The 27637-nt window shown below is 34.9% G+C and overlaps 1 protein-coding gene across 7 annotated transcripts in view; it reads left to right on the top strand.

Annotated features, from left to right (window-relative positions):
• The window catches only part of CNOT4 (CCR4-NOT transcription complex subunit 4), a 131345-nt gene that overhangs the window by 33110 nt on the left and 70598 nt on the right, over positions 1 to 27637 (top strand). For all 7 annotated transcript variants that reach the window (XM_036905536.2, XM_036905540.2, XM_036905535.2 and 4 more), the window contains exon 2: positions 23974 to 24239. In XM_036905536.2, the coding sequence (XP_036761431.1) occupies positions 24066 to 24239 (174 nt within the window). In that variant the 5' untranslated portion in view covers positions 23974 to 24065. The remainder of the gene's footprint in view (positions 1 to 23973; positions 24240 to 27637) is intronic.

Below are 27637 nucleotides of genomic sequence, written 5' to 3'. Positions count from 1 at the left end.
TCCCACCAGCAATGTAGGAGGGATCCCCTTCCTCCACATCCTCGCCAGCATTTGTTGTTCTTAGTCTTTTTGATGCTGGCCATCCTAACTGGTGTGAGGTGATATCTCATTGTGGTTTTCGTTTGCATTTCGCAGATGATTAGTGATGTGGAGCATCTTTTCATGTGTCTGTTGGCCATCTGAATTTCTTCTTTGGAGAACTGTCTCTTCATATCCTCTGCCCATTTTTTAATCGGGTTATTTGCTTTTTGGGTGTTGAAGCATGTGAGTTCTTTATATATTTTGGATGTTAACTCCTTGTTGGATATGTCATTTACAAATATATTCTCCCATACTGTAGGATGCCTTTTTGTTCTGTTGATGGTGTCCTTTGCTGTACAGAAGCTTTTTAGTTTGATGTAGTCCCATGAGTTCATTTTTGCTTTTGTTTCCCTTGCTAGAGGAGATGCTCAATCCATATGAATTTTAGAACGATTTGCTCCAATTCATAGAAGAATGCTGTTCGTATTTTGATAGGAATTGCATTGAATCTGTAGATTGCTTTAGGCAGGATGGACATTTTAACACTATTAATTCTTCCTTGAAGAAACACATGAGCACGGGCTGTGTTTCCATTTATTGGTATCTTCTTTAATTTCTCTCAAGAGTGTCTTGTTTTCAGAGTACATGTCTTTCACTTCCTTGGTTAGGTTTATTCCTAGGTATTTTATTCATTTTGTTGCAATTGTGAATGGAATTTTTTTCTGATTTCTCTTTCTGGTAGTTCATCATTAGTGTATAGGAATGCAACAAATTTCTTTGTATTAATTTTGTATCCTGCAATTTTTGCTGAATTCAGATATTAGGTCTAGTAGTTTTAGAGTGGGTTCTTTAGGGTTTTTTATGTGTAATATCATGTCACCTGCAAACAGCGACAGTTTGACCTCTTCCTTACCAATCTGCATGCCCTTTATTTCTTTGTGTTGTCTAATTACTGTGGCGAGGACCTCCAGAACTATGTTGAATAGAAGTGGAGAGAGTGGGCATCCTTGTCTTGTTCCTGATCTTAAAAGAAAGGCTTTCAGCTTCTTGCTGTTAAGTATGGTGTTAGCTGTGGGTTTGTCATATATGGCCTATATTATGTTGAGGTACTTGCCCTCTCTACCCATTTTGTTGAGAGGTTTTATTATGAATGGATGTTGAATTTTGTCAAATGCTTTTTCAGCATCTAAGGAGATGATCATGTGGTTTTGTCCTTTTTATTGATGTGGTGGAGGATGTTGATAGATTTTCTAATATTGTACCATCATTGCATCCCTGGAATAAATCCTACCTGATCATGGTGGATGATCTTTTTGATATATTTTTGAATTTGGTTTGCTAATATTTTGTTGAGTATTTTTGCATCTATGTTCATCAGGGTTATTGTTCTGTCATTTTCTTTTTTTGTGGTGTCTTTACCTGGTTTTGGTATCATAGTGATGCTGCCCTTATAGAATGAGTTGGAAGTATTCCCTCCTCATCCACTTTTTGGAAAACTTTAAGGAGGATGGATATTAGGTCTTCACTAACTGTTTGATAAAATTCACCGGTGATGCCATCTGTTTCAGGAGTTTTGTTCTTAGGTAGTTTTTGATTACCAATTCAATTTCATTGCTGGTAATTGGTCTGTTCAGATTTTCTTTTTCTTTTTGGTCAGCCTTGGAAGGTTGTATTTTTGTAGAAAGTTGTCTGTTTCTTCTAGGTTCTCCAGTTTGTTAGCATATAATTTTTCATAGTGTTTTCTAATAATTCTTTGTATTTCTGTAGTGTCTGGAGTGATTTTTTCCTTTCTCATTTCTGATTCTGTTTATGTGTGTGTAGACTCTCTTTTTTTCTTGATAAGTCTGGCTAGGGGTTTATCTATTTTGTTTATTTTCTCAAAGAACCAGTTCTTGCTTTCATTGATTCTTTCTATTGTTTTATTCTTCTCAATTTTATTTCTGCTTTAATGTTTATTATGTCCCTCCTGCTACTGACTTTGAGCCTCGTTTGTTCTTCTTTTTCTAGTTTCGTTAATTGTGAGTTTAGACCGTTCATAAGGGAATGTTTTTCTTTCCTGAGGTAGGCCTGTATTGCAATATATTTCCCTCTCAGCATGGCTTTTGCTGCATCCTACAGATTTTTGCGTTGTTGTTTTATTGTTGTCATTTATCTCCATATATTTCTTCATTTCTGGTTTTTATTTTGTCATTGACCCATTGGTTATTTAGGAGCATGTTGTGAAATCTCCATGTGTTTGTAGGATTTTTCATTTTCTTTGCATAATTTATTTCTAGTTTCATACCTTTGTGGTCTGAGAAGCTGGTGGGTACAATTTCAATCTTTCTGAATTTGCCAGGGCTCTTTTTGTGGCCTAGTATATGATCTATTCTGAAAAATTTCCATGTGCACTTGAGAAGAATGTGTATTCTGCTGCTTTTGGGTGTAGAGTTCTGTAGATGTCTGTTAGGTCCATCTGTTCTGATGTGTTGTTCAGTGCCTCTGTCTCCTTATTTTCTGTCTGGTTGATCTGTCCTTCAGTTAGTGGAGTGTTGAAGTCTTCTAGAATGAATAAATTGCATTCTGTTTCCCCTTTTAATTCTCTTAGTATTTGTTTCACATGTGTGGGTGCTCCTGTGTTGGGAGCATAGATATTTATAATGGTTATATCTTCTTGGATTGATGCCTTTATCATTATGTAATGTCCTTCTTTATCTCTTGTGACTTTCTTTGTTTTTAAGTCTATTTTGTCTGATACAAGTACTACGACCCCTCTTTTTTCTCCCTACTAGTTGCATGAAATATCTTTTTCTATCCCTTCACTTTTAGTCTGTGTATGTCTTTGGGTTTGAGGTGAGTCTCTTGTAGGCAGCATATAGTTGGGTCTTGTTTTTTAATCCATTCAGTGATTCTGTCTTTTGATTGGTGTCTTCAGAACATTTACATTGAGGGTGATTATTGATAGTTATCTATTTATTGCCATTGCAGGATTTAGATTCGTGGTTGACAAAGGTTCAAGGTTAACTTACTTACTATCTAAGAGTTTAACTTAACTCACTTAGTATGCTATTACAAACAGAATCAGAAGGTTCTTTTTTTCTCCTCCTTTCTTCCTCCTCCATTCTTTATATATTAGGTATCATATTCTGTACTCCTTGTTTATCCCTTGACTGACTTTGGGCGTAGTTGATTTGATTTAATTTTGCATTTGCTTGGTAATTAACTGTTCTACTTTCTTTACAGTGGTTTTATTACCTCTGGTGACAGCTATTAAACCTTAGGAACACATCCATCTATAGCAGCCCCTCTAAAATGCACTGTAGAGTATGGTTTGTAAGAGGTAAATTCTTTCAGCTTTTGCTTATCCTGGACTTGTTTACTCCCTCCTTCAAATTTAAATGATAATCTTGCTGGATACAGTATTCTTGTTTCGAGGCCCTTCTGCTTCATTGCATTAAATAGATCATGCCACTCCCTTCTGGCCTGTAAGGTTTCTGTTGAGAAATCTGTTGATAGCCTGATGGGTTTTCCTTTGTATGTGATCTTTTTTCTCTCTCTAGCTGCTTTTAAAAGTCTGTCTTTATCCTTAATCTTTGCCATTTTAATTATTAAATGTCTGATGTTGTCTACCTTGGGTCCCTTGTGTTGGGAGATCTGTGCACCTCCATGGCTTGAGAGACTATCTCCTTCTGCAGACTGGGAAGGTTTTCAGCAATTACCTCCTCAAAGACACTTTCCATCTCCTTTTCTCTCTCTTCTTCTGGTACCCCTGTAATGCGAATATTGTTCTGTTTGGTTTGGTCACACAATTCTCTCAATATTCTTTCATTCTTAGAGATCCTTTTCTGTCTCTGTGCCTCAGCTTCTTTGTATTCCTCTTCTCTAATTTCTATTTCATTTATCGTCTCCTCCACCGTATCTAATCCGCTTTTAAAACCTTCCATTATATGTTTCATTTCTGATACTGTGTTCCGTAATGTTTGAATCTCCAACCAGAATTCATTCCTGAGTTCTTGAACATTTTTCTGTACCTCCATGAGCATGTTAATGATTTTTATTTTGAAATCTCTTTCAGGAAAATTCGTGAGATCGATTTCATTTGACTCTTTTTCTGGTGTGTATGTGTGATTTTCCTTTGAACCAGGTTCCTTTGATATTTCATATTTGTATGTGGCGCCCTCTAGTGCCCAGAAGCTCTACTCTCTGGAGCTGCTCAGCCCTTGGAGCAATGTTGGTTGTTGCAGGGAAGTGGTGGTGGTGCGTGGGGACAGGAAAGGGCTGTTTCCTGCTTCCCAGCTGCTCTGCTTGTCTCCACTGCCTGAACCAGTGGGCTGAGCGCACAGGTATAAGCCTCTATGTTTTGCGTTTGTTGAGAGTCATTCTTGAAACCTCCTGCTCTGCCTTACTTTAACATCTAGTCTATCCCCTTGCCAGAATATTTCTCAAAGCTGTCCAGTTTTCTCAGTCTCTACCATCCTTATGCTCTTTTCTCCTACCTTCTCAAGTGTCTTTTGAAGTCTTATGCTGCATCCTTTTTCTCCACTGCAGTCTCTGCAAGCATGGAATTAGTTGGGCATTTGTCCTGTGACCTTGTTTCTTTCTCAGTGTCCTTCCCTGGATGGAAGGTAGATTTACAAAAAGGAAGGTGAGAGGTGTGATATTAGGAGTAGTGCATAGAGTTTTAAGTGCCTTTGATGTACAGGGAACCACATGCTGTTTCCTATTAAGGAGAAAGTCGAAAATTTCCTTACTTTAAGCCTAAGCTCACGGAAGAAATAAATATGTAACATTTGAGAAAAAATTTTCAGTAACTTTATTTCTGGTTGCTTGAGAATGGAGAAAATATATTCTTTCTTTGCTTTCAGAGTGTGCATATTAAGTATCCAAAGTACAGTCTTAATGTACACACCAAGTAATATGTAACAGTTTCATTTTTATTTTCAATAAAAGTAACTTTAAAATCTGTTATAAAGGAAATGAAAAAAAATAGTATGCTGCATATTAATTGAAGCACCAGCATTTATATTTTCTCCGTGCTCCATCCTTACTACTCAGTTTGTATTTTCCTCAGACACTCAGACTTTCTGGAATTTCTACATCATTACATCACAGAATGTTGACTAAAAATGGTTAACTCACAGTGCTGATGGGGAAAGTAGTGGAGTAGACAGAGTTGCACAGTAGTTTGTACAGCTATGTTTAGAACATAGCTGATTTATTTTTAAATCTGGAAGAACCTGAAATTTGCCTGTGTAAATAGAGTAAAGGTCATTGATTGTGTAGTAAATTTATTAATCAGTAATTTTTCTCCCCCAAACACCACCACCACCACCACCTCCATCATCACCATCATCTAGTACTATATCTGACACATACCAGGTATGTAATAGGATTTGCTGTTTTAATATTGATGAACTTTTAAGTTTTCTGAAAAATTCACAGGTGGTGGAAGACAAAGTATACATTACTCAAAATAACTAAATTCAGTCCTAGAAATGGAAGTGTGTTCAAGGGAGGTCTAAATGTGTAGTCTATTAAGTTCTTTTTTAAAAATTTGAATATATTTGTTGTCATTTATCTCTTTTCCTAAACATTTAGATATAGCATATAAACCTGCCTGCCCCAACCAGTGATCTTTCTAATGTGGTAATATAATTTACTTTTTTAGTACATTTTTCTTAAAAATTTAAAAATTTAAAAATTTACCTTTATTCACAAAAGTGATGCATTTCTTAGAAAATATTCAAACTGTGCAGATAAAGCAAAATTCCTTCGTAATTGAACCCCAGTGCCCATCCCAGTCACTTAGACAATGAACTCCTCTAGTCATTTTAGCATATATACTTCTGAGATTTCATTCATGCACAGAAACACATTCAGAAATGTTTAAAATAAGAATTTTCCTGAATGTTAGAAAGCTTTCTGCTTTTCTTATCTGGTTCTGTTATTTAAAGGATACAGTACTCTTGGTCTACCTAAATGAGTCCTATCCTTTTATTAAAAATTAAGCTAATTTGTTAAAACCGGAGAGTTTATTTATTAAAAATCTGCTTTAATAGCCAGGCTGTCTTCCAGATCATCTTCAATAATTTAACACACCAATTGCAATCTGGTGTAAAAGGTACAGTGTGAATACAGAGTAGTGTTCTGCTAATTCAGACTCTCTTCCAATCCATATTGATAAAGTTTCAGTCTGTGTTTGTTATACCTTAGAGAAAATTTTTTTATGCAGTAACTTCTTTCTAGATTTTCCTAGTCACTGCTTTATGAGACACTAAAATTAAGACCCATTTATTAACACTTCAGCTTTATTAAACCTCATTCATAATCTTAAGGGTGAAAGATTTAAATTTTAGAATCATAAAATATTAATAATCATCAAATATTTCCTAAGTAACATTTTATTCCTATTGTGGGCTATCATATTACTTAATCCTTTTAAAATAATTTGTGCTTAACTATAGGAGGTTTAATGTAATCACTTAGCATTTTTAGAATTTTAGAACCAGAAGAGACCTAAGATTTATCTAATATAATGCCTTCATTTTACAAAGTCTCAGGTCCATGGAAAGTCCGTAACTTGACCAACTTCTCAAAACTAGTTACTGTAGGAATTGAAACTGGAACCTAGATCTTGTGCTATACATAGCTTATTTTATGACCTTTTCTAATTTTTTATTTACTTAATTTTTAAAATTAATATGCAGTCTTATATTAGTTTCAAGTGTATAACAGTGGTTCAACAGTTACATGTCATTAAATCCTCACCCCCACTAGTACAGCTTTCTGTCAAGAAGATGTTACAGAATCATTGGCTGTATTCTCCATGTGGTACTACTATCCCCATGACCAACCTACATTATGATTAAGAGTTTTTATGCCTCTTTATTCCCCTCAACCTCCCCACCCCCAGTCTACCCCTAACCCCTCCCCCATAGTAACCACTAGTCTCTTCTCAGTGTCTATGAGTCTGGTGACTTGTTATTGCTTGTCTTTTGAATAGTGGCCATTCTGACTGGTGTGAGTTGATATCTCATTGTGGTTTTGATTTGCATTTCCCTGCTGATTAGCGATATGGAGCATCTTTTCATGTGCCTGCTGGTCATCTGTATTTCTTCTCTGGAGAAATGTCTGTTCAGATCCTCTGCCCATTTTTTAATTGGGTTATTTGTTTTTTTAGTGTTGAGGCTTATGAGCTCTTTATTTTGGATGTTAAAACCTTATTGGATGAATTGTTTGTGAATGTATTCTCCCATGCTGTAGGTTGTTTTTTTGTTCTGCTGATGGTGTCCTTTGCTGTACAGAATTTAGTTCGGTGTAGTCCCACTGTTCACTTTTGGTTTTGTTTCCCTTGCCTGAGGAAATATGTTCAGGAAAAAATTGCTCATATTTATGTTCAAGAGATTTTTGCCTGTGTTTTCTTCTAAGATGTTTTATGGTTTCATGTCTTAACATTCAGGTATTTGATCCATTTCTGATTTATTTCTGTGTGTGGAGTTAGGCAGTAATCCAGTTTCATTCTCTTGCATGTAGCTGTCCAGTTTTCCCAACAACAATTTTATTGAAGAGGCTGTCTTTTCCCCATTGTATATTCGTTGCTCCTTTATCATATATTAATTGAACATATATGTGTGGGTTTATATCTGGACTCTATTCTCTTACATTGATCTGTGGGTCTGTTCTTGTGCTAGTACCACATTGTTTTGATTACCTTAGCTTTGTAGTATAGCTTGAAGTTAGTGTAATCCCCCCAGCTTTGTTGTTTCTCAGGAGTGTTTTGGCTACCCGGGATCTTTTATGGTTCCATATGAATTTCAGAACTATTTGTTCTAGTTCACTTAAAAATGCTATTGGAATTTTGATAGGGATTGCATTGAATCTGTTCATTGCTTTGGGCAGGTCAGTCATTTTGACAATATTAATTCTTCCTGTCCATGAGCACAGGATAGATTTCCACTTATTTTTGTTGTCTTTAATTTATCTCATGAGTGTCTTACAGTTTTCAGAGTATAGGTCTTTCACCTCCTTGGTTAGGTTTATCCGTTTAGGTATTTTACTCTTTTTTGATGTAGTGACCCTTCCTAATCTTGAGTCTAATTGAAATAGAGAATTTGTTCAAGATTTGCATGTTTGAAAGTCTTCATTAGTAAGAAACTGCCTGAACCTATAATAGACAAAAGTACTTGGAAAGAGTCAGAGTGAAGTTGCCTGTAAGAGAAAGAGCCTTAAGTCTTTGCCTTTTTGTCTTTCTCATCTGCTTTAGACTGTAAAGTCAACATATACCAGACCAAAATAGGGAGATTTGACCCAGGGGGATAAGGTTAAACTGGAGTAGGTTAATAATATTTTGTAACTTTATGCTGCTTGTGATGTTCCAACCCGGGCACTGGAAACCACAGGAACCAACAAAGTAGAAACATCCCAGACTCCATCAGAGCTGGCAATAATTATAAAGTTATTGAATTCTCTTTCCATCAGTTTTCCAACCCACACCTGCAAAATCTATCTTCTGTTTTCTTTTTTTTTTTTCCTTTAAACTTCTTTCCTTTATCTTTCTTCAAGCTGTGTTTGTTTAGTAATTTTTTTTCAAAGGCACATAAAATACAAACTGAATATGCTCATAAAACAAATATTTTTTCTTTTAAAAATTATTTGAAACATCACAGGTCTTATCCTTACTGCTTAAATTGTAGGATTTGCTGCAGTTATTAAAAATATTTTACTGAAATCACATATTGGTAAGAAAAGATATAGTTCCTTTTTAATATTATACCTATTATATTTCCTCTATCTGTTATTTCTAAACATTTTGTAGGTAAAGCAAGGGCAGGCAATGGAATAAGGTGGGGACAGTTAGATGATATTTATTTGTGTAGCTATGTAGCCACAGTTGGGACACAGCATTTGTTGGCAGTAGCCTTTCATAGTTTCTTCTGAATATTTGATAAAAGTAGTCAAAGAGTTGTGAACATTAGCACTTACTCTGATAAGCACATTGAAAATTGTTCATGTCTTTTTGCACACCAGCCTTTATAATTCTAAAATTTAAATAAAAACTAACAATCTAGTCAGGATACAGGTTGTATGGTCTCATGAAAATTAAAAGAAGAAATCATATGAAAATAAATGTTTTCCTTCAAAATATCTAAGAATTAAGCTTAATACACTAGACTATCCAATAAAATATGGTGACTGGCCCACACCACCTAGAAATCTAGGGTAAACTTGCTGTCTTCATGTATCTTTGTAGAACACGATCTAAATTGGGAGTCAGCAAACTGTGCCCTGTGAACCAAATCCTGTCCATGGACTACTTTTGTAAGGTCCATGAGCTAAGATTGATTGGTTTTACATTTTAAAAGGTGGTGAGAACAACACAAAGCAGATCTGCAAGAAAGATTGTACTATCTGGCCTTTGAAGAAAAATTTGTCAATCTCTGATGTTTGTTGAAATATTGTTTACAGTATTCAAAAATTCAAAACAAGTGTTCAGTGACTGGAATGATTAAAGACAGGACATCTGTATAGAATATTATGCATTGATAGTTGTTGCTTATGATTTATGCAAAGGAAAGATATTAATTGCATTAAGCAGTGGGTCATATTCCAGAACAGTGTATAGCATGATTTCTTTTTAGCACATACATATATAATATGTAATTATGTCTGTGTAGGTGCAGGAAATTTTATGTACTAGAATGTGGAATTGTGGGTGACAAAACATTTTTTTCTAATTTTGCTTTTTTTGTAACTGCTAATTTTTTTACAGTAAAATAACACCTTTTTATAGAAAAATTAAAATTGAGAATTTTATCACAAAGAACTATAATAAATCAATATGTAAAATATTAGAAGTATGGATATTCTATTGAAACTTAGAATTCTTTGGATGAATTTAAAAAGTGAGATCTACTGTCCAGTGTATTCTCCTTAGACATTCAATAGGCATTTCATTGGGTTATTCAAAGAAAATACAATTTCAAGGTATATTCATTGCCAGTTGAGGTACCATGTTTTACAGAGAATATTCCTTTCCACAAAGCATTTGATGGTGTCAATTTTAGGAGACAGAATTTTGACTTAGATCATGACATTTAAATTAAAATGGCATTTCTTCCCCACTCCTGATGCCTTTCTTTCCTTTTCCTTCCTTTCCCTCTTTCTTTTCCTTCCACAATGCATTGAAGTACAATTTATAACAAGTAAAATACTGGCCTTTACATACGTGTACACACTTGTCTCCGATACCCAGATCAAAATACAGAACATTTTCGTTACTCCACATAGGTCACTTGTGTCTCTTTGCACTCAGTGCTGCCCCCACCAAGAGGTAACCATTCCAACTTGTGTTTGGCTTTGTCTGTCCTCAAGTGTTACATAGTGGAATCCTGTGTTCTCTTTTGTGTGTGGGTTCTTGCTATCAACATGATAATAGTTGTAAAATTTATCAAAATAGTTATTTGTATTAGTGGTTTCTTTTCTCTTGTGAAGTAGAATTCCATTTTATGAATATGGCACAGTTTATCCACTCTGCTATTAATATACATTTGAATCATTTTTTGGGGGAGTGGGGAAGTGGAGGTTATTAGGAATATAATGCTGCTGTGGACTTTTTTTTACAACTCTTTTTGTAGGTGTATGCATTTATTTACTTGGGTATATAGGAGAGGAATTTCTGGATTACAGGCTAGGCGTGTGTTTAACTTTATTAGAAACAGCTAATTTCCAAAATTAGTTGTCCCATTTTTTTACTCTGATAAGATATTATAGTTCTAATCGCTTCATGTCCTCACTGACACTTGAAATTGTTAGGTTTACTGATTATAGCTCCTCTGGTGACTGTATAGTGACGCCTTGTTGTAATTTTATTTTGCTACTTCCTAATGACCTGTGGTGCTGAGCATGTTAAGTGCTTACTGGCCATTTGTGTAAATTGTATTGTCTTTTATTATTAATTTGTAGGAGTTCTTACATATTTTGGATATAAATTTGTTGTCAAATACGTATTGTGAATGTTTTGTTGCAATATGTAGTTTGCCTTTTCACTTGATGAATGGTGTCCTTTGATGTACAGAAGGCTTTACTTTTGAAGTCCATTTTTACCAGTTTTTAATTCTATACTTACTGCCTTTTGTGTGCCAATAAATCTTTTCTCTATCCAAAGTCATCCTGTTTTCCTAAAAACTTTATATTCTCATTTATTTTTAAATTAGGTTATGTCTCTTTATTTTCAGGGGTTCTTCATATATTTGAGATGAGTTTTTTCAGCCGTACGTAATTTGGCACTCACATTTAACTGGTGATTTATCTGAAATTATGTATGTGATGTTAGGTAGAGGTTCACTTTTTTTCCACATAGATACTCAGTTTTTTCAATGTCATGTATGGAAAAGACCTGTCTTTCTCTTTTGATTTTATTGGTGTCTGTCCAGAAATTAAGTACCACAGATGGCCTCACTGTTTTGATTACTGTAACTTTATATTAAGCCTTTAAGTCTGGTTGTGTAAGTTCCCCAACTTTGTTCTTCAAGATTGCTTGAGTATTCTAGATTCTTTACATTTCCATATAAATTTTACAATCAGTTTGCCAATTTCTACCTTAAAAAGCCCATATGGATTTTGATTTGGATTGCATTGAGCGTATACATTAATTTTTTTTTAAATTTTTTATTAAGGTATGTTGATATACACTCTTATGAAGGTTTCACATGAAAAAACATTGTGGTTACTACATTTACCCATATTATCAAGTCCCCCCCATGCCCCAATGCAGTCACTGTCCATCAGTGCAGCAAGGTGCCACAGATTCACTATGTGCCTTCTCTGTGCTACACTGTTCTCTCCATGATCCCCCACACCATGTGTACCAAACATAATACCCCTCAATCCCCTACTCCCTCCCTCCCCACCCATCTTCCCACATGCCTCCCCTTTGGTAACCACTAGTTCATTCTTGGAGTCTCTTGAGTCTGCTGCCATTTTGTTCCTTCAGTTTTGCTTCATTGTTATACTCCACAAATGAGGGAAATCATTTGGCATTTGTCTTTCTCCACCTGACTTATTTCACTGAGCATAATGTCCTCCAGCTCCATCCATGTTGTTGCATATGGTAGGATTTGCTTCTTATGGCTGAATAGTATTCCATTGTGTATATGTACCACATTTTCTTTATCCATTCATCTAGTGATGGACACTTAGGTTGCTTCCGTATCTTGGCTATTGTAAAAAGTGTTGCAATAAGCATAGGGGTGCATATGTCTTTTTGAATCTGAGAAGTTGTATTCTTTGGGTAAATTCCAAGGAGTGGGATTCCTGGGTCAAATGGTATTTCTGTTTTTAGTTTTTTGAGGAACCTCCATATTGCTTTCCACAATGGTTGAACTAGCTTACATTCCCACCAGCAGTGTAGGAGGGTCCCCCTTTCTCCGCATCCTCGCCAGCATTTGTTGTTCTTAGTCTTTTTGATGCTGGCCATCCTAACTGGTATGAGGTGATATCTCATTGTGGTTTTCATTTGCATTTTGCTGATGATTAGTGATGTGGAGCATCTTTTCATGTGTCTGTTGGCCATCTGAATTTCTTCTTTGGAGAACTGTCTCTTCATATCCTCCACCCATTTTTTAATTGGGTTATTTGCTTTTTGGGTGTTGAAGCATGTAAGTTCTTTATGTATTTTGGATGTTAACCCCTTGTCAGATGTCATTTACAAATATATTCTCCCATACTGTAGGATGCCTTTTTGTTCTGTTGATGGTGTCCTTTGCTGTACAGAAACTTTTTAGTTTGATGTAGTCCCATGAGTTCATTTTTGCTTTTGTTTCCCTTGCTTGAGGAGATGCATTCAGGAAGAAGTTGCTCATGCTTATATTCAGGAGATGTTTGCCTGTGTTGTCTTCTAAGAGTTTTATGGTTTCATGACTTACATTCAATAAGTCTTTGATCAATTTCCTGTTTACTTTTGTGTATGGGGTTAAGCAATAATCCAGGTTCATTCTCTTGCACATAGCTGTCCAGTTTTGCCAACACCAGCTGTTGAAGAGGCTGTCATTTCCCCATTGTATGTCCATGGCTCCTTTATCATATATTAATTGACCATATATGGTTGGGTTTATATCAGGGCTCTCTAGTCTGTTCCATTGGCCTATGGGTCTGTTCTTGTGCCAGTTCCAAATAGTCTTGATTACTGTGGCTTTGCAGTAGAGCTTGAAGTTGGGGAGCATAATTCCCCCTGCTTTATTCTTCCTTCTCAGGATTGCTTTGGCTATTCGAGGTCTTTTTTGGTTCCATATGAATTTTAAGACGATTTTCTCTAGTTCGTTGAAGAATGCTGTTGGTATTTTGATAGGAATTGCATTGAATCTATAGATTGCTTTAGGCAGAATGGTCATTTTGCGAATATTAATTCTTCTTATCCATGAACACGGGATGTATTTCTATTTATTGGTATCTTCTTTAATTTCTCTCATGAGTGTCTTGTAGTTTCAAAGGTCTTTCACTTTCTTGGTTAGGTTTATTCCTAGTTATTTTATTCTTTTTGATGAATTTGTGAATGGAAAGGCTCATTTTCAATCCATCCCATTTCATTCATTGCTTTCATAGATATAGCCGTTACCAGCTTGTATATAATTTTTCTATGAGCCTGCATTTACAGTTGTATTTGTGTATATGGAAAACACAATTTCTTTCTAAATGTAAAAACTGTTACACAGTACCTGCAATTAGCTTTTTTAATTTAATAAGTTTGCATGTACAGATCTACCTTAGTCCTTTAAACTTCTATACAGTATTTCATATACCATAATTTTGCCATCGCCTATTGATCGACATTTAGGTTTCCAGTATTTTGCTGTTACAGACAATGCTGGAACTGTTTGTACATGCCTCCTCATTGAAATGTACAACTATTTCTCTAAGGAAAATAAAGTGGAATTAGTAAACAGAGAGAGTATGTGGTTACTCTTGACATTTTACCATTCTTATGTTTTAAAATCGGGGTTTATAGCAGTTTATCTTACATCACTCTCCCAACTGGTATGTTATTATTAAGTATTTTATCCTTGTTAAAGCTAAACAATTATGTTATTCTATACAGAAATATGTTGATTCAGTTTATATGCATTTTTACCATATTCCTTCCTCACCATTCTTCTTTAATCTCTGACTGTCCTTCTGAGATCATTTTCTTCTTGAAGAACATGTTTAGAAGCTCCTTTAGTGGAAGGTCACTGGTAAACTGTCTATTTTTTTTTATTTGTTTTAATTTTTAATTTATCCTTATCCTTTTATTAATTTTAAGCATACATGAATATTTTTAAACATACGTGAAAGTAGACCAAAGAATATAATGAAACCCATTTAATTTCATTGCTCAGTTTCTATAGTTAAGGATATTTTGCTATTCTAGTTTCAACTTTCCCCATTCTGTGTGTCTTTCCTGCTGAGATATCCTATCAGGGCATCTGTAAATACTTCAGAATGTATCCTCCATAGAAAAGTTAAAAAAATAAATATAGCATCACTGTCATACTTAACAGTAATTCCTTAATATCATTTATTATTGATTAGTCCATGTGAAAATCTCAATTATCTAAAAAATTGTCACTTTAATTTACTCTCATTCTTAAGGGTTATTGTTTCCTAGGAGCACAATTGTAGGTCAACAGTAATTTTCTCTCTATCTTGAATGTATGTCTTTCCCTCCTGGCATCAGATGTTGGTTGTTGCGAAGTCTGCTGCAGTTCTAATTATCATTCCATTTGGTAAAGGATCATTTCCTAATGACTGCTTTAAGATTCTTGTTGCCTTTAGTGTTCTGAGTTTTACTGTCTGTATCTGGGTGTGGGTTTGTTGATCTCCCTTGGGTATTTTATGCTTTCTGGGCCTGGGGATTATTTTTAACTGTTGTAGGAGACTTGCAGCTATTATCTTTCTCTTAAGACTGAAAAAAAAAAGAAATATATATTCAGAAATAAAGTGTGTACCTATAAAACATGTGCAGTTTGATTATAAAGCAAACCTCTTTGTAACCACTTCTCAGGTTAAAAATAGAATTTCTGACCTTCACAAGAGTGTTTATCAATAATATGTTAATAAAAAAAAAAGAAGAAAAATCAGGGATGTAGGTGTACAGAAAAAAGGCCATATGAGGACACAGGAAGAAGATGGCTATGTGTAAACCAAGGAGAGAGGCCTCACAGAAACCAGCCTTGCTGGTACCTTGATCTTGGAGTTCCAGACTCCAGAACTGGAGAAAATAAATTCCTGTTGTTTAAGCCAAAAAAAAAAAAAAAAATAGCTTTGCCACAATTAAAAAAGATAAAATAAAAATAGAATTTCTATTTCAAGTACCTCAGAATACCACCTCCCCAATATATGTCTTCCTGCTTATTGTCCTCTTCCTTCTATCCAGAGGCAGTCACTGTCCTGACTTTGCACCTGTAGATTCCTATTATTTGTTGAAACTTATATGGCCACAGTTATATTCTTATTTCCTTTGCTCAATATTAAGTTTGTGAGATTCATCTAAGTTGTTGTATTGCTGTCTATAGTCCTTTATTTTTACAGCTGTTTTTCGTATACTGTTTCTTCTCCTTTCCTCTCCTGATATTCCCAGTGTGTGCATGGTGACCTTCTTTAGCTCTGGGAGGAGGCAGTTCCCTGCCTGGGCAAGTTCTCTATGAATTCTGTGAGACTGAAGAAAGGCAAGGGCAAAAAGTTGAGGATGAAATGGGCTTCCACTTTTATTCTCATGGTGTTCATAGGAAGCTCGGTGCATGGAGCTGGCTCAAATGTGCTCCCCAGTCTGGCTGTAGGTTCTATTCCCCAGCACAAGCTTAATCCTCTAGGCAGTAGGTCTGAGTCTCTCTTTGCTCCCTGCTCCCACACTCGGACTTAATTCTCCAGGAGCACTGGGGCTCCACGACTCTGTCTGCTCTCGCAGTGGCCCAGCTCCCTGCTCCCATGCTCCAGGAGCAACTCTTGTGTGCCGGTTCCTGGTAACTGGCAGACGCCTGGACAATTACATACCAGGAACACAGGCAGAGGAGAGAATGGGTGTTTCCTCTCTACCCCTCCCCTGGACAGGTACTCCCGTGACTGACCAGCAGCTCTGTCGCTGGTAAATATCCCATAAATGTGCAAGCATGCTCTTACTGTATACACAATGGGTGCTATTAAGGCTAGGTGGGAATCTTGGTCAGAAAGTTCCTTTTTCCCTACACCTTCTTAATGATGTTTTACATTTCTCTGAAGCTTTGTTCATTTTTCTTCATTCTTTTTCTCCTTGGATCTATTGATTTTTGCCAGTTCATTCATTCTTCTGCCAGTTGAAATATATGGTTAGTCATTCTAAAGACTTGATTTACTTCAGTCATTGTACTTTCCAACTTATTGGAATTTACATTTTGTTCTTTTTCTTTTCTTTTTTTAAAAATAATATCTATTTTTTTTTAACTAAAGTTACATCATCATATATTCCTTTACTTCTTTAATTATGATTTCCTTTAGTTCTTTGAACAGATTTAAAATGGCTCCTTTGAAGTCCTTGCCTGTTAAACCCAACATCTGGTGGCTCTCACAGGCAATTTCTTTTGCTGCCTTTTTCCTGCTGTATAGGTTATACTTTGCTGGTTCTTTGCATGGTTTGTAATTTCTGGTAGGAAACTGGACATTTTACTCAATATTGTAGCAACTCTGGGTACTCCTCTCTTCATAGCCCTCCCAGGGTTTGTTGTGCTTACTTGCTTATTTGTTTATAGAGATTGGGTGGATTCTTGTAGTGAAGTCTGGTTCTTTCTTGCAGTGTTAACCAGCTGGTGGTGTTCCTGGGGGGTGCAGATTCGGGAATGCCCATAGCACCTTGGGGTAACAGTGCTTTTGGCAGGGCTCCCTCCCACTGTCTCTTTCCTTGACCACACCCAGACATTAAGCTCCACTCATTGCCAGCTCACTGCTCTGTTGTTTTCAACAGTTCTCTAGAAGATATATTGCTTCTAGCTTGATCCCCAAAATTTGAGTTTACTTGAAGGGATAGTTTTGAGATCAGAGCTTAAACTTTGTTCTGACTCCAAGAGGGCACATCCCAGCTGTCTTATTCTCAAAGTCTCCCTATTCTTTTCTGTAAACTAGCTGGTTTACAGTTTAGCTTGTACATAACTCCTCCCATTTATCTTTTATCACTACCTCCATGGTTTTGAGATTGCCCTTAGGCTTCAACTTCACTCTTTCTTGCAAATAAAGTCATTTCCTTTGGAGGAGATTTTGAGCTATGTTTTAAGGCCTGTTTCACCTACTGACAAAATCGCTGTCTCAGCTCTGACTCTGGCTCTGGCTCTGGCGCTGAGTGGTGGGGACAGGGCTGTGCTTTTCTGTCTGTGTGACACCCCCTGTTTAGTGACTGAGCACTTCTTGGGGGGTGTATAGTAGCCTTAGGTCTTCTTGTTTTGGCCTTTCCTGGTGTGGGGTCTTTGCTTTACGAAGTGGCTAGGTGGAAGGCTTTCTGGGTCCTAGTGTTTTCACATGAAGCAGCAACATTGGGCCACTTTTCCAAGAGTGGCAGTTGGGTGGAAGAGGAGCTCCCACGTATCAGTTGCACCTGGAATTTAGCTCCATCATCAGGTAGCTTTGGGCAGGATGAGAAATGCTGATGTTCTGCTCCTCCTGGGAAGATAGCTTTCTGACTGGTAACTCTGGTGAGAGGGGGCCTTGTGGCTTGGCTACACCAGTCTGGAGTGAAATTTCAGTCTCAATGAGCTGGAAAGGGGAATGGAAAGAGAGAGGGAGCACGTTTTGGTTCAAATACAACATAGTTTTACTGTTTTTCCTGAATTTTATTATGTTTTCTTGAGTAAGTATGGGTCATTTCCAGATACTTTAAATGGTTGGTTTTAAATAATTTCAGCAGTTTTGCTGGGAAGTGATTAATGGAGCTCTTCACACTGTCATGCTGAAAGTAGAACCCAGAGACCTTTTGAAAATTTAAGTAGAATTCATTTCATTCCTTTGTTTAAAACTCTCTGGTCCTCATCATATATTTCACAAAGAAAGCCAACGTTCTAGCAGCCTATGATGAAAACCTCCAAGATCATGCACCCACTCCCCCAACACACACACACCTCTGAATTAATCTTAAGCTGTTCTTCCCCTTGTTTATTCTTGTCCAGCCATTCCGGATTTGCTGTTCTTCGTGTACTTCAGGCTTGTTCCCTCTTTGGGGCTCTCTACTGACTTTTTCATGCCTGGCCTGTTTTTTTCTCAGATACACATGGCTTATTCATGCACTTCCTTTAAAATGTTAACCTTTTCAATGAAGCCTATTCCAACTGGCCTACTTAAATTGGAACCCCATCTCTCGTACATTCTACTTTCCCCCCACAACATTATCATCTTCTGCCATATTATTTAATTTATTGATTTATTATGACAATTGTTTAGATCTCCCAATTAAAAGTTAGGCAACAGGGTGGAGATTTTTGCCTGTTACAGTCACTAATGAATCCCAAAAACCTAGACTAGAATTTAAACCATAGTAAGAGTTTAATACCTATTTATGAATCACTGAATGAACAAAGATTTTTAAAAAACTATTAGAGTGGCAAAAATCTACATTGGCCAGCTGCTAACTTTCTAATAAAGTTAGAACCTTTTATGTAGGGGGAATAGTAAGTGTTATTGGCATACTGGATACAATTAAAACCAGTTGGCTTTCTTGATAACAGACTAAATGTGCTTTTGCCTTCTTTAAAAAACTAATAATTTTGTTAGGTTCTGTTTATTACGCTTTGTCATAGATGTCTTACCGAACCATTTTAAATGTGTTTGGAAACCTTTTTATTTAAAGGAAACTTATAGTAAATATTTTTCCTTTAAAATTCATTTTTTCCCATAAATTATCAATTTGAATTTTCAAAGTGTTAGGTGTCTTAAGATATATTTGTTTGGAAAGGCTGCATTTCTTCATGGCTTTGATTTGAATATTTTGTCATCTTTTCTGTCTTTGTGAAATATGTGCCTAACTCAGAAATAATGGACAACTTAAGAGTGTTGTTTACTATTTTTGAAGAGAGTTGTCATAACTGATATATCACAAATAATTTATTCCTTTTACTTATTATTAATCCATCAAATACATTAGTTCTTACTCTTTGCCAGCAGCCATCTTGCAGCTGTGTAGATGTGATGCACCAGGTGATTTCTCTGCTCTCCTGATGCTTCCATTCCAGTGAGAATAGACTGATTGTTAAAGAAACAAGAATTTTATAGTTAAAAAACAGTGATTAAGTGAAATATAACCTGTGTGGTATTTTACCTATATTACAGGTTTTTAAAAATGTTAGTTTACATAGTTCTCTGTATATATTGGATTGAATATGATTTTTATGAAAACTTAAGGTGCTATTCTAGATACTGTTGATAGTGTGTGTGTTTCTATATTTCATATATATAAATACATTTCCGTTATGTGTAAGTATAGTGTATATGTAATTCCAAGTATACTGTATATTCAGGAGTAAACTTTCTATGTAACTACTCAATGGAGTTGTAGCATACACACATATAGCTGAGCACAATTTCAGCCACCAGATTGGCCAGAAAATTAAAGGGTTAACTAATTTTAGACATCAAATTCATAAACAACACTTTTGGGGGAAAAAATTGTTACATACTCCATTTAGCTGTGTATAGCATATACTTTTCTCTTTTGTTTTTATGATAAAATGTATGTAACAGAATATGCCATTTTAAAATGTTTTAAGTGTACAAATCAGCATCATTAAGTACATTCACAATGTTGGGTAATTATCACCACTTTCTATTGGTAAAAGCTTTTTATCACCCCAAACAGAAACTGTTCCCTTTAAGCAATAACTCCGATTTCCCGTTCCCCCAGCTGTTCGTAACTTCTATTCTACTTTCTGTGTCAGTGGATTTGCCTGTTTCAAGTACAAGTATCTGTTGGGAGTCCCTACTTTCAGTTCTCTCAGTGTATACCCAGAAGTGGCATTGCTGGATCACACATTACTAATTCTATGTTTAATTTTTTGAGGAAACACTACTATTTTCCATAGCAGCTGCCCTGCTTTGATTTGATAGTATATTGTTACACAGATCTGTTGAACAGGGTCCTAAGCACAAAACCATATGTGCAGCACTTTATGAATGATAAACTATTTTTTAGCATGATTTTTAGTGTATAATTTTTATTTTGTGTACTTTGCATGGTATATGAGAATTTTAGTGATTCAGGAACATTATGTATGTCAGAATTTATGCTATGTTGTGCTATTGCAGATGATATGAAGAGTAAGAACTCAGATAATGAGGTCAAGATTTCCTATAGAATTTAAATTTTTGAAAAACTAATGTCATTTTTACTTTCTATACATTTGAATTCCATACCCAAGGATATGCAGCTGCAACATCAGTAGTCATAACTTAGGTCTTACCATGTTGGAAAGGGCATGGGTTTTGAAGTTGGCAACCTTATTTTTGAATTGTGTCTTTAACACTTGAAAGGCTTGGTCACTGGTTAGCCTCAGTTTCATCTTTTATAAAGGGGATAGTATGTTCTTACCAAGTTGAGGATCAGGTAATGTGAGGGAAAATGAACTTTTTTTTCCAAGATTACTGAATGAAAAACTGATCACTTCTGTCCTAAGAACCCTTATACCTCATCTAGAAAGCCATTGAGTTTACTTCCCTTTTTCATTTAAAAATATGTTTATTTCTGTGTTCTTGTAACTTTTGTCTTATTGCTTCAGTTCATTCTCTTTTATTTTTATATTAGTTGACTGGCTAATGAAATAAAATTGTTCTTTCCTAAATGAAAATTTGGGCTAGGGTATTTGGAGGAGAGAGAGTTTATTTCAAAGCTTATTTTAAGTTTAGTTCAGTGGGATTACATAGAAGAAATTCCTTTAAATTTTGCATCTTTTAGCATTTTTCAGATTGAATCCTAGAGGTATTAAATGTCTTATTTGATTGTATAGCTGCTTACTGAAAGAGATGATGCAGAAAGCACGTCTTTTACCTAGTATTCCAGTGTTGACAACATCAGACTTCCTCCCACATTTTACTCCTTAGTGTTTATGCTTGCCAGCTGGCTTGCCTGGTGTCTCTCCATGGTGCTAAAAGTGTACAAAATGTACTTGCTTTTGTATTAACCGTCTTAAGGGACTTACTGCTCTTTGTCCATTTTTTTCCTCACTCTAAATCAGAAGATACATACTTCTGCAAACTTTTATAAAATCAAAAGACAGATGCAATCAATAAGCAAAATCTCTGTCATCTTTTATTTATAGTATTTTATTTTCTAGAGTGTTTTTCAGTTTTTAAATCCCAGTGTATTGTTTCCTTCCCAGTATCCCACAAATTGCTTCACTAAAAAGTCTAATAAACTGTAGTTATGGAAATAATGTCTTAAATCAAAAGTACATTTAGAAGTATAGACAGCACCCTTCTATTAGTTTTCTTTTGGTAGAATCTGTGTTTTCTATAGATACAGTTCTGGGATATTTAAGATGGGGGTAAGACATCAGCTCTAACCCCCTCATATTATATATGATAAAACAGTGGCAAACTGAGTCTGCAGCCCAGGGTTCCTGGATTGTTTATAAATATATACACCATTTATTTCTTTTAAAAAACTTTTATTTTGAAATATAGATTCACATGAACATATTTCATTTTATCTTCTAACCACTAGTGAAAGACTTAATTTAATTTTCTGAAAGGAGATGAAGATAGTTGCCCTCTTTTTTTTTAAAGTTTGGTTTTGAATTGTAAAAATAATATATTTATTATAAAAATTCAGATAAAGATTTTTTGAAAATAAAATAGTCTACTTACCTCTATTTTGTCTTCTGTAATATGGTTGCATTGTGGTATATAACCTTTTTATATGCTTAATTTCCTTAGAGAAACACATCAAATATATACACATATATACAGGTTTATATATTTATATGGAAATAATTGTATATTATGTTAGTCTCCAGCTTGCTTTTTAAAAATAAAAGTAATAACTATATAATAGGTATCTTCTGATTCAAAGCATTATCTGCCTTATGGCTGTATCATTATTTACTTCATGATTTCCCAACTGATGGACAGTTACTTCGTAGTTTTCTATTCTCGTGAACAGTGCTGCAGAACATAGCGAAGTACTTGGTGGAAATGTGTGAGTTTCTTGGATGGCATTAAGGAGTGGTTAAAAGCACAGATTCTGGGGCTGAGACTTGTAGAATGATTCTAGGCTGCACCACTAAATAGTTATACAACTTACAGCCAGGTATTTTTTGTGCTCCCATTTCCTTTTTGTGGCAAGGAAGTTATTTGATCATTGATAAGCTCTACTGTGTAGGGAGACTAACTTCCATTGATAGGCTTTTGGAGAAGAAATGCTATCTCCCTGTTACTAACTAAAGAGGTTGATCATCTTTTCATATGTTGTGATTTTTATTCTTCTGTGAAATACTCATTCTGTTCTCATTTTTTTCTTCTGATTTATTTGCCTTTTGAAAATTGATTTGTAGGATTTCTTTATATATTCTTGACACTAACTCTTCATTATATATAGTGACTATATCCTTTATTTTGTTGACTTGCTTTTAATTTTTTTTCTTTACACAATGTTAAGTCAGTCGTGTCTCTTTTATGGCTTCTAAATTTCTGTTTTTGCTTAGACCTTCTGTATTCCAAGATTTTTAAAAAGTATGTTGTTTTCGTCTAACACTTTAATAGTTCATTTCAGTGTATAGCTCTTTAGACAGATTATATAGGATTTATTTTGATTGCAGTATGAGATAATATACTGTTTTTTTCCCTTAAAGTGGATATACCAGTATCCTGTTACAACTTATAAATTGGTCTATCCTTGCCATATTAATTTGTGATGATACCTTTATGAGATACTAAAATCTCACAAATTCATGATTCTATTTGTAGATTTAGTTTCTTTGATCTTTTGTCTATTTTTGTATCAGTATCAAATTATTCAAATCACTGTAACTTTGTAGTAATGTTTCATATCTTAAAGCCCAAATTCCCACATTTCCCCTCCAGAAGTTCTGAAGTAGATCTCTTGTATCTAGTCTTTTATGTAAACTTTAGTTTTATCAAATTACATAAAAACAAAAAATCCTCCATTATTTTGATAGGAATTCCACTGAGTTATGTTTTGACCCAAATCAAAATTTTATCATTTTTTTAACCTATAGTGATTTCAGTCTAACGTTTTTATTTAACAGTGACTAGCCTAAATTGTTACTCAAAGATTTTCAACTCTCCATAATCTAAAAAGCTAAATTATTTAATTTTTAAGAAGACTTATGGAGGTCTATTTGGTCTCTTCCTTTTCCCTGTTTTTTTGTAGCATTACTGTAGGAATACTTATATTCTATTTAACATGTACTTATTTTCCCATAAGTTTTTGCTGGCATATTAATACATATTTAATTGTAAACAATTAGGTTCTGAGTCATATTTTTTTCAGCCTTTGTTTTCTGTGGTGAGGTATATTAACATGTAATTATAGATGACTGTAGACTCTCTTTCATTGGGGTTATTTTTTAAATTGTGACACATTTTTTAATACTGTAATACTCTTAACTTTAGTTACATGGTAGGAGTCCTAGCTTTCAGGTCAACAAGATTGGCAAAAGACAGTTTAGAATGTGTTTTAAGGCTGAAGATACTGATATAAATCATTTGTTCCTCTATGCTATGCTATGGTTTGTACTGTTTTATCTAGGAAAAAGGGACGTTCTTTGTCTTTGTGTTGAATCCAAAAATAATACTAGGCTTCTTATGTTGACATGCAAAAAAATTCAGAGTTCCATTTTGAAATCTCTTCTGAGATGATAGCAAAAATTGGTCTGATTAATTTTTTTCAAAATTTTTTGATAATGTGATTCATTGTTGAAAATTGCCATTTTTTCCAGTAGTAAACAGTATATTTTGTTTCTTCCCATGCAGGTCTTTGAAGTTCTACATTTTAGTTCGCAGTGCTGAACTTCCTTCTCCCTTAAATTATTATAAACTTTTGCTGCTGTTTAATAAACGTAAAGATGTCTCGCAGTCCTGATGTGAAGGAAGACCCTGTGGAATGTCCTCTTTGCATGGAGCCCTTGGAGATAGATGATATCAACTTTTTCCCTTGCACCTGTGGCTACCAGATTTGCCGATTTTGTTGGCATCGAATTCGCACTGATGAAAATGGGCTTTGTCCTGCATGTAGAAAGGTAAATACCCAGAATAAGTGGAGTACGGTTTTTTCCCCCTTGCATATAAGTAGATTTAAAACCATCTAGAAACCACAGGTGAGATTATGTGTAGCAAGATTTTTTTAAGATACAGTGAAGTGGAAATAACACTGCCCTGAGAATCTGAGTCAAGTCTTGACTTTGTTGTTAACTAAGTATGTGATCTTGGTAACACCGAACCTCTCTGGTCAGCCTTTAGTTTTCTTACCTGAGAAGATTAACTTGATCAGTGGTGCTTTTTGTTTGAGTATTAGGAGTAAAGAAGCAATGGATTTAGATAGGATGGTATGAAATTGGAAAAAAACACTCAATATTATATCTGGGGGGAAATTCATTTTAATTTTCTAGTACAAAATAGAGAAGTTTTGATGTTTACTAAAAGAGGTCATGCATTAAAATAACAGAGAAATTCTGGTTCAGAAGGTAATAGTTACTCATTTATTTGAGCCCTTAAGACAATTCTAGGCTATTAATGCTGTCCTCATTGTACATTTACAGAATCTGGGCCTTTAAAGAGGCATAAACTAGTGGGTAGTAAGTTTAGGATTCAAATGTAAGTCTTTTGAGTCCCTTCTAACTATAAAACAAACCAATGGTTTTTAAAATTTGGGAGGTTTTGGTGTAATAATAAGCAGATGCAACAGTTACAGTGTCTGTAGTTCTCAGTGTACCTAGTACTACAACATATTTTGTTACATTTATCTATTTTATGTTTTTTGAAACTATGGCACATGATGCTGCTTTTAAAATTCTGTTTTCCTATTGTTCATTGCTATTATATAGAAGAATTTCTTTTTGTTAAATAGATTCCTTAGGATTTTTTATATAAATGATCATGCCTTTTGTGAATAAAGACTGTTTTGCTTTTTCCTTTCTAACCCTTATGCTTTTTATTTATTTATTTTGCTTTATTGCACTGCATAAGCCCTTCAGTGTAACATTGGATAAAAGTGGTAAGAACAGGTATCCTTGTTTATTACCAGAAGGTGTCAAATATTTCATTATTAGGTATTATTAGGTATGTTGCTGACTGAGGTTTTTGGAGGTGGTCAGGTTGAGAAAGTTTTCTTTTATTCCTTGCTTACTGAGATTTTTAAATTATGAATGGGAGTTGGCATTTTGTCAAATGCTGCTTCTGCTTTGATGATGTGTCTTCTCCTTCATTCAGTTGAAATGGTGATTTAGGTTGATTGATTTTTGAATCAACCTGTCCTTTCCAAGGAAAAACCTCATTTGATCATGATGTTATCCTTTTTATTTTCAATTTGCTAATATATTCAGAAGGATTTTTATGTCTGTGTCATGAGGGGTATTTGTGGTTTTCTTTTATGTTTTAGATGTGTTATCAAAGTAATACCGGTTTTATCAAATGAGTTAGGAAATATTTCCTCATCTTCTATGTTCTGAAAAGGTTTATGTGTGATTGGTATAACTTTTTTTATTTCCTCCCTAAATTCATTATTGACATGGACTTTTCCAGGGTGTCTTCATCACAGAGCTGCCTATGGAAACAAGCTACCACAGGATTCCTCTATGTAGATTTCTGAAAATTTTTTTTGGACTGTTTCTCTCTTTGTGGTATTTGCCACCTCTATTTCAGTTACCTCAGCCTCTTCAAATTTTGATCATTGCCCCCCTCTGCTCAGTGTGACTGTTGGACCCAGTGTCAAGTTCCAATAAGTGCCAGAAGAGCAGAAACATGGGAAACTCATGGTTTTCATGGTCTTACTTCATTTTTTCCTCAGATGTTACAGACCTGCTGTTTGCTACCTGTTGTTCAATGTTTGAAACCAGTTATTTCATATTTTGTCTAGTTTTCTAGTTGCTTATGCTGGTAGACCTGGTCTCTTTACCTGCTACATGGGCATAGCTGGAGGTGGAAATGTATAAATAACATTTGAACTTTATATCATAATATAATTGTGAATATTGACCTAACCAAAATGATGGTGGACTTGGGATGTACAGTCAGGCTGGGTGAGAGAAAACTAGGTCTTCAGCTTGCATAATGTGATAATATCCACAACAGAAAAATCAAGCAGCAGCAACTCAAGCCTGTTATTTAATGATGTTGTGGCAAATGACAAAGAAATCACCTAAGAGTCAACAAGATATTTCTAGGGAGAGGCAACTGGTATGGGGGAGCAAAGAAATGGACGATGGCTCTTTTTCCTAATAAACTTTTATAACTAGGAACATATACAAGAAAAAAACCAATGTAACTAGTGATAAAAAGATAGAGTGGGCAAATGAAAATCATAGGAACAAAGGTATAATAGTACTGATAATAGTCATAATCAAATTCAAGATCAAACACATTTTAAAAGGGCCAAGGAATTTTTTTTTTTTTTTACCAATAAAAGGCCCCTAAAGTCATGAAACTTTACTTAACAACAGAACTTTGTGATATGCTGAGCTGACATAAATACTAGAAGAAAGTGCATCCACATTCATAATGGAAAGACTTCTAACTTCAGTATTTTAGAAATCAGAAGATGAAGCAGGCAATAAAAAGGAAATGGGAAATTTGAGTAACACAGCAAATATCTCTGTCCATGTTCACGACTTCATACAAATTTGTACAAAACTGTAAAATACAAGTGTAGCAGACACAAAAATACTTGTAGGCTGCAATGGAAATGCCAGTTAATTCAAAAAAATAGAACTCACTCATATATTTAATTTTTATTCATCCTGCTTGGAATTTGTAAGACTTCTTGAATGGTTTGGTGAGTTTCATTAGTTCTGGAAAAAATTAAGCCATCATCTCTTCAAATAATGCCTTCATTCTCTTTCCTCTCTTCCTGGGACTCTGATTAAATATTTTTCAGATCTTTTCACTGTCTTCCATGTCTCTTATAATCTCTTTTCTAGATTTTTTTTTTTTTCATTCCTTAATGTACTAATGGATGCTTTTTTTTTTTTCCTCATCTGTCCTCTGGCATTTAAACTTTTCTTTTAGGCCCAGTCTGATACTAAATATGGCCACTGAATTTTTAAAATCTTAACCTTGGTGTTTTCCATTTCTAGAAGCAGTGTTTATTCTTTTGTCATGCTTGATGTTATTTTTAAGTAGATTTGTTAATATGCTGCAGAGATTTTCAAGTTTATCGTAATGTTTGTTTAAACAAATAAGTATTATTGTTTTAAATCTATGCCCAATAATCCCAGTAAATGAAGGTTTCTGCTGGTCATTTAAGTTTTTTTTTTCTTTGTGTGTTTAGTTATCTATGCCTGCTTCCTGTTTGTTGTTGTCATTGAATGATTTGTAAGGTTCTCTAGAGAGGCTTTGATTTGGCTTATCTTGGATCCTCTAAACGTTGCCATTAGGCATAAAGGTTGGATCCTGTAAGCATTGCCAAAGCATAGAGGTCTTG

This window comes from Manis pentadactyla, chromosome 7, assembly GCF_030020395.1.
Source record: "Manis pentadactyla isolate mManPen7 chromosome 7, mManPen7.hap1, whole genome shotgun sequence".
Taxonomy (NCBI): Eukaryota; Metazoa; Chordata; class Mammalia; order Pholidota; family Manidae; genus Manis; species Manis pentadactyla.
The sequence above is the reverse complement of the archived record's forward strand: the minus strand, read 5'-3'. Positions and strand labels throughout refer to the sequence as shown.